Below are 8,609 nucleotides of genomic sequence, written 5' to 3' on the forward strand. Positions count from 1 at the left end.
AATTTCTTTTTATGTGTATGTATTGTACCACTAAAGTTATTCCCTTAACCACCTTTCCAAGTCGTCTTCTGTCAAGGACAATGGTGGGGGTATGAATCGCATTCAGCGATAGTTCTAGTTTTGTCTGGAAAAGAACTAGCAAATTATCCAATAAGAGATCGACAATGACCTTAAAATATTGATAGATGATTATTAGAAAAAAGTAAGAGTCAAAATGGTCTTGTTTTCAGCACAAAAACCGGAAGTTTGCTATTAATATTCCCTCTTGTCCGACGCCCGAAGAAACTTGGGATGGCATTGTCCGTCCTTCCATAGGTTGCAGGAGTTCTTTTGAAGGATTTCAGCGATTGTATTTATATTTGGCTTGTAAGTAATTTATATCAACACGTATATAAGTTTAATTTTCGCTGCAATCAAAATATTATTGAAAGAGTTATGCCTCTTTTGTAACAATTGTACTCAGGATAACTTTTGAAGTATTTATCTTGAAGGCATATTTGTGTATGTGATATCTTCTTTTGAATTTACCATCGGGCGTATGTTTCTCCGCCTCAGAGGAGCTCTTGTTACTTTCACAACACCTTAACCACAATACCTCACAGGATGGTCCTTATAAGGTCCTCTAGAAAATTTGCTCAAATGGTATCGGTCCGCTGAACAAGATGACAGCAAAAGCTTAAAAATGAAGAAAAGAAGAAAACAAAAACAAGAACAACAAGATGTTGACATCTTCCCAACAACTCTGCAGCAATGTTCATTAGATGTCCTTTACAAAATTTGTCAAATGGTTCTGATCTGTTGAAGATGCCTACCAGAGGTAAAATTGAAAGAAGCTTTAAATGAATCTTTTCGTCAGTCGCTTGGCTAATAGTGATGAAACTAAACAGGAATGATCCTTAGACGGTCCTTTATAAACATTGCTCAAATGGTTCCATTCCGCCGAACAAGATTACCGCCAGAGCTAAAGAGAGAAAGAAAGTAGAAGAAAATGACACCTCCTCCTCAACCACTAGGCAGATTTTGATGAACCTGTACAGAAATGAACATCTATAGGCGATCCTTAACTAAAATTGATAGATTCCTACTCTGACTTTTAGCAATTTGAATAAACAGACATTACCATGTGCTTTTTCGTTAACAAATATGTTGTGGTGAAATTCATATTGTATCCACTTATCTGATTATTAGAATTGGACAGGTCATGGATCTATGCATTGCTAAAATAGTTCAGGTTTGCCGAAGATGGTCGCCAAAAGACATCTTCGCTTCAACCATGCTATGATATTAATGAACTTCTACTAGAATGATCTTTAGGTGGTTCTTTATAAAAATTGCTAACATAGTTTTCGTGTTGAACAAAACGGCCGGCGGAGCTAAATATAGAAAAAAAATGACATTTCCTCCTCAACTGATACATGAATGGCCATTAGAAATTATTTTCAAGTTGTACGTTATACTGTGGGACAAAGGGTGACTGGATTCCTTCACATGCTTTGATTTTTTTTATCTAATAATAGATTGATAAAAAAGCAACACTTTAAAACAGATCAAAAGGATGTTTAAGACGTTTATTTTATTCTTGTTAACGTCTAACTAACTTACAGTCTTTGATCTATTTTTCCTAAGCACGCAAGACGCGACGTTAAATAAACCTTATTGAATATAGTTTATTGGTAATATATATTTTAGGTCTTGGTTCTGACTTGATCCATAAATAGTCACAGGCTTAAGAAAAAAATAGCCTATTAATGCTTGGAGAAATATTTCTTACAAACTTCAATGTCCAGATCTTTGATACTCGTAAAACCTTGTGGTATTCTAAAACAGTAATATGAATAACCACTATGTTTTACGTCCGCTCTATACCTTGAACCAATTGGTGAAAATTGAAACTATTTGACATAATGTTTATGGGTTGATGGTCTTTAATAAAAGGTAGATATTTACTAACCGTTATAATTACCATATTTAAAATGTATACGTCAACGTGCTACAGCTATTAAAACATGCATGTGAGGGCAAAAATAAATATTTTGCATTCATGCCACGTCAGTACTGGAAATTTTCCAACCTCCTGCGCAGTGGTCCCCCTTTGCTTCGCTGAACAAACTTATACGCAGTGGTCCCTCTTTGCTTCGCTGTACAAACTTTATGCGCAGTGGTCCCCCTTTGCTTCGCTGAACAAACTAATACGCAGTGGTCCCTCTTTGCTTCGCTGAACACAAACTTATACGCAGTGGTCCCTCTTTGCTTCGCTGAACAAACTTTATACGCAGTGGTCCCCCTTTGCTTCGCTGAACAAACTTATACGCAGTGGTCCCCCCTTGCTTCGCTACACAAACTCCAACGCAGTGGTCCCTCTTTGCTTCGCTACAGAACCTCATTGCTTCATAGAACGAAGTCGATCAAAATTACTGTGACAAACAACTTGCTCAAACTCAAATTGGGTGATGTATATGTTTTCAAATTGAAAAAAAAATGGCTGTGATTATGTTTGATTTGATATTAACTCGAAGATTAAGGATGTTTGTTGATTAGAACCAACAGAAATCAAGCTTCAATTTTTCATCTTCCCTTTGTGTTAGGTCTACTTGTATTTTACCAAGACGAGTTGTAAGCTAAGTGTGAATTGTTTATTTGCTTGATGCTAACAGTACCTTTAGTGCTTTGATTTTTAGTGTGATATTTGTGTAGATCCCACAGAGTCCTGTCAATAACTCACTTGATTGCTGTTGTTTTATTTTCTTTCTCAAATACACCATGAATGCTCTGATGAAGAGATGAGAGAGTGTTCACTTAATGTAGACTTCAGAACATATAAACGAATGAGAAGATGAGAGGGCGTACCTTTTTTGTATACATTAGAATATACAAAAAGCTCATAGTAACTGAGTTAAAATTAGAGAAAATATGTTATTGTAAGCATTACACTTTTAGGAATACAAATAAACAATCACTGGGGGCGTCCGTGGCCGGGTGGTTAACGTCGTTGACTTCAAACCAATTGCCCCTTACCGCTGTGGGTTCGAATCCCGACAGGTGCTTTGGATTCTTTCATGTGAGGAAGCTATCCAGCTAGCTTACGGAACGTCGGTGGTTCTACTCAGATGCCCGTTCGTGCCTGAATAATGCACGGAAGGGCACCTGAGGTCTTCCTCCACCAGTAAAGCTGAAACGTCGCCAAATGACCTATACTGTGTCGGTATAACCCAAACAAACACTGGTTATTTTTATTATATTGTTTTTTTACTGGCTTTTCTTTTTAAAGCATACAAAATAATAATGTCTATAAAATCAGGAATATTTTTAATAAAATCTAGGGATACTGTTACATATATATAAATTGATCACTGTATAAATTAGCTGATAAATATATAAATAGATGGATTAATAAATAGGTGGATAAATAAATAAATTAAACACTTACACGCAAGACTATAAATAATACGAATATTTTTAACGTTTCACAACACACAGGGATATATTTTCATGTTGAGGTATTACCATGTTACTGTATATACAGATATGTACTTGCCAATTAACAAGTTTCTAATCTGTAAGCCAATCATTCGTTGTCATGACAATTTACCGCATGACGTATTTATAAGAACAGAAACAAGTAGAAAATTCTATAAAGTGACACCGTAACATTATCATTGTATTGTTATATTTGTGTCAGCACGAGAGTGTCATATTTATCAACAGTGCAACCTCAGCAAAGCGTCCCTCTGTAGAGAAATTAACACTTTACCACAACAGTATCAATGAACAACGTTCTTAACAGTTTCTTTGTAAAAACAATAACCTCTTTACCACATAAGTATCAATGTAAGTGCAGCCTCTAGTGCAATAGACTACCTCCGGAATTAAGAATACATTGTTTTTGGGGTTTTCCCAGCTTATCCATAGGTTCAAACAAACCTTTACAGTTACAGCTTCAAACAAACCTTTACAGTTACAGCTTCAAAAAAAAGGCGCACCAGGTTGATTTATCTATTGTGACGGGTAGTGCACCGTCAAAAGTTTGTTTTTACCTACGGATTAGCTTGGAAGCACCCACATTTGCCGAGCTCCGGATAACGTCTATTAACACTGTCTTAACCACAACAGTATCGATGTAAGTGCAACCTTTGAAAACAGTAAACTCTTAACCACAACAGCATCAGTGTAAATGCAACGTTCTAAGAAGTCTCTTTGTAAAGCAATTATCTTTTTACAACAAGAGAATTAATGTATTAGCAACAGTACGATTACGTTAAGCCCTTTGAGTTAAGACTTCCACATGAGAAACTACATAAATTTTAGTTGTTCAGAAAAAGGTACCAGAGGATAACTGAGTTTGACTACAGTGCTGTAGCAGTGGTACACTTCCATAGGAACGGGAAGACTCTCCGGAAACTCTGACGTCGATACGGTTGAGCTTAATCTGATGATGTCAGAACTAGACCTTTCGTCATCAGCCGTCAACGTGCCAATACTGTCAATATGCTCTCCACCGAGTATATACAGCGATGAATTGTCTTTAAATAGTCCAAAATTTCTCATGTTAAAGTCCTTTACCCGGTTGACAAGTCTGACGCCTGATTCGGGCTGAAAACAATACACCTCACCATTAGTGCAAGCGATGTAGGTTTTGTTTTCAAAGGTAACAGCACGAGTTTCTTTCTGTGGCGACGGTAAACTTCCTACGATACTGCATTTGCCTGTAGCGGTATCAAAACACTGTATCGCAGCTGATTCTTCTGAAAATCCTTGCCAACCACCGAATATCAATACTTTATCACCATACACAGCAATAGATGCCGCGTCCACCGCGTGATTCAGATCTCCAGCTCTACTCCACGTGTTAGTCAACAAATCGAAAGCTTCGACGCTGCTAATTGTGCCAAACTTATAGCCCCCAAATACGTACAAAGTTTTATTCACAGCGGCCATGCAATGCCTGTATCGACCATGACTCATCTGAGGTTTCTCTATCCATTTACATAGTTTAGCTGAAAAATGGTAAAGGCAGTTTGGTTTGGATGTTCCACCGGAAATGAACAAATCGTCGCCAACGGAACATGCGGCGAAGTCATCACCAAGATCAGTCGGTGCTGTGCACAGACTATACCAAATGTTGTCCTTTTCGTTGTGTCCAATGAACTCCGTAATATAGTCACCGTAATTTACGCGGCGCTTCCCAAGAACCCACTTCAATGCTATTTTATCTGAAACGTCCCTTAACCTGACCTTCGTTGTTTGGAACATGTGTCGGCTCTCCGGCATTGCGTGGTATTTGATAGCGTTTTTAAGCATCTGAACACACTTCTCATTTTGATAAACATATTGACTTGTAAATATTTCTTCCAGGATAAATTCAAGACTAACTTGACACAGTCTCAATTCGCTTAAAATTTCCGGCATAAATTCTTGTCTGTTTTCTTCGTCTGCGTCGACCCATCTCAAAGCGGCTCTACAGACATTGTCTTCCGTTTCAACTTTTAGATGTTCATTACTAATCAGACTGTAAAAATCCTGAAAGTCTAACTTCAGGAATTCGTCATGTCTGACCACAGCGTCGAAATTATCAAGAATGTATTGTAATGCCGTATCTGTCAACGTTCGGCACGACAAAGAGCGCCCGATAGCCCAACACCCGATACTGTTATCTGGCAATAATTCGTCTGTCAAAAAGCTGACGCATTTTTCTGTCAGAGGTTTGACTTGAAATCTACATGAAGAAATTAGCAGTCCTTCCACATTTTCCGTTGATATCACGTTTTCATGGCTGTAGATAAAAGCTAGTAAGTCTTTGAATACGTTTGGTTCAACGTCCTCTATTTTGACACAGTCTGTTTTGGCTTCCTTCATACCTGACGAGAACATCGCGTCGAAATATTCGGATGCAGCCGATAGCACTACTTTGTGACAGGAGAACACTTGTGTTTGCACGCGAATGTGAACGTCACAGTGTTTGCGGTCCGCATACAGCAGACGTAAACCATCCTTTAACCAGCACGACGTGTTTGGCTCGTCACAGCTTTTCATCTCATTCAACTGTATAACAAAATAAAAACATACATGAGTTTATATGAAGATGTATACAATTTAGGTATAGTAGACAATTTTCGCCATTTCTCAAATTTTGAATTTAGAAAAATTTATATGTCAATACAGCCAGCGTTACTCTTTCAATATTTCTATATAATAACCATTTTCATTAACTGCTTATTGTAGGCACTTTCCGTCAACGATCGCATAATGATTATTGGTAATATAGAAGATTTTTTCGAATGTTTAAATTTACTTTTCAGATATATAATAGTTTAGTATCTAGTATTTTTTATCTAAGTCTCATCAATTACATTACCAGGGGGTAACTAACATATGTTGTTTTTACAGTTGTGTAAAAACAAATATTTCAACATCTGATATTCAACATTTTCAAGCCGATCTTTATCAACTTCATTTTAAAACCTATCTTGCTATTTTTATTTTTATTTAAAAAACAAACAAACGGAATTTATATGACATGTTACACCCTTGGGTAAATGGGAAGGAAAAATAAAATAATTATAATATCTTTAAAAGGTGACACGATGTCGAAAGTTTTATCACAGTATTTATTGCCTACATTTGCGAATGGCCAGAGGGTCCAACAGGTTTGTAAATGTCATGTCAAGAAGGCACGTTCTAGTAAAGCACCGCTAAATAGAAGATCAGTATCTTTTTCAATTAAATATTTAAGATAAAGATCGGTTAATAAAAGATATGGTATATTTTTAACGTTTATTTCTTTAAATATCTTTCCAAAATTTTCTCAAAGGAGAAACTGACGGACGTGGAATTTCTTCCTATAATGTTGTTGATTTTGTTGTTGTTGTTTTCTGTAATAATTTTGTATTAGAATAGTTTATCGCGCATATGTGCGACAAATACATACATGTATAATAATGAAAAATGTAAATGCGTTCTTATTTTTCCAGAGTTGATATTAATCAGATTTTGACTTATTCGAATTAAATTGTTAAGCAATTCCATTCTATAAAACTTCCTATATTCTTTTTTAGTTCAAAAATCGTAACGCGAAACAAACAATAAAGTTATTCGGTTAATCAGAGACATAGATTATCTATGTCTCTGGCTATAAACATTTAATATATAATTATATCCATTTAAAAAGAAATATGAATGAAGAATAAATATAAAGCATCAACATGCTCACTATTTTGCTATACGGATTACCAGATGCCTGTGTTTAAATTCGCAACTAAACCAGTCAATGCACGAGCGAATCAATGTGCACGTGATTTATAAATATTCCAGATCTCATATGTTTACATGTACTGAGGAAGTATTGATGGTACACCGGCATATATAACATACCAACATGTGTGTAATTATATATTCACAGCAACAACTACATTTATTCGGCATAAATTGGCCACTAATGAATTAATTACGCCGCAATTGACATTGATCATAGCCTTAACCATACTGAATTTGCATATTGCTGGACCCGTCCTATTTAAGAGCTTTCAGTAGGAGAAAAACGACAAAAATTAAACCACCATCAACAAAAACAAAAATTGGCGAAGGTTTTATACAAAGTCCTATCATTTCAGCCGCTAGTAGGTCTCAAAATTTTGAGACTATCTTTACTAACTTAGCCTGTTACATAGGAGTAGAATAACTACAAAGACATGTGAAATTTAGAGTGTTTTATACAGATATCATCTTTAATCTGTCTCATTAAAAGTTCAACATTCGTTTAGTAGATAGATACATTATATCGCTTTACAATGGAATGTACAATACCTTATATTGATATCGAATAATGAAAGCCATGGATTGCAGACTTCAAAAGATACGGATGCCATTCTTTAAATATAATCAAATTGCAATTAAGGAAACATGAAAAAATATGAGAAAAAAATGTGTATTCTCAGTTGGAGATTTTTTTTTCAAGCTTAATAAATAAGATAAATTGTACTTACTGTAACAGATGTAGTCCTTCCGCGTTGTATTCCTATAATGCACACTTATTATCATAATAAACAGCAGACGTGTTTGCACACGATACATCCAGACCAACAATGTAAATATCGATAGACGCTATCGATTTAATCTGGTCACGTGATATATACCGTCACGTAACTGACCGTAACATATGTACGGGATTTATGTCATGTTGACCGATGTCCGCCCAAGCATATGGTTACTTTATAAATGTAATATGTACACAAACGTCATTGTGGTATTGCTTTTGTTGGGTTAACGTGGGTTAATGTTACACTAAGATAAATATTATAATAATTTGACGAGAATGACCGTAAGTTAAACGTACTTATGGCTAAGCTATTGCAGAAAGGTATATAATGTAGTGCAAACTAATCTTTACACCAGACAAAGATGTATGATTTACGATTTATTGAAATACATGTACAAGAATAAACTGATGGCGCACAGTTAACTAATTTTTAGTTTTTGAAGAGATCAAGCTTTGCACAATCGATGTCACTTTCACGACGTTGGTGTTGACCATACAGATATCTTAAAGCTTAGTTACGTTTATATGCATACGCATGTAGTAATTACGCGTACGGTGGGACACACATGTATTTTTG

The 8,609-nt window shown here is 35.8% G+C and overlaps 1 protein-coding gene across 1 annotated transcript; it reads right to left on the reverse strand.

The window, feature by feature from the left end:
* Positions 1–3,939: 3,939 nt before the first annotated feature.
* Positions 3,940–8,161, reverse strand: LOC132740719 (kelch-like protein 24). Its single transcript, XM_060728683.1, has 2 exons — positions 7,980–8,161; positions 3,940–6,039 (listed from the first exon to the last, which is right to left on the reverse strand). The coding sequence occupies exon 2, from the start codon at positions 6,028–6,030 to the stop codon at positions 4,291–4,293; it is 1,740 nt and encodes a 579-aa protein (XP_060584666.1). The 5' UTR covers positions 6,031–6,039; positions 7,980–8,161; the 3' UTR covers positions 3,940–4,290.
* Positions 8,162–8,609: the final 448 nt, after the last annotated feature.

Source organism: Ruditapes philippinarum, unplaced genomic scaffold (genome assembly GCF_026571515.1).
Source record: "Ruditapes philippinarum isolate M1 unplaced genomic scaffold, ASM2657151v2 ctg5203_1_1_1_1, whole genome shotgun sequence".
NCBI classification, from domain to species: domain Eukaryota; kingdom Metazoa; phylum Mollusca; class Bivalvia; order Venerida; family Veneridae; genus Ruditapes; species Ruditapes philippinarum.

Coding starts and splice junctions, on each gene's coding strand:
- LOC132740719 (XM_060728683.1), bottom strand. CDS start 6,030: ATGAAAAGCTGTGACGAGCCAAACACGTCGTGCTGGTTAAAGGATGGT.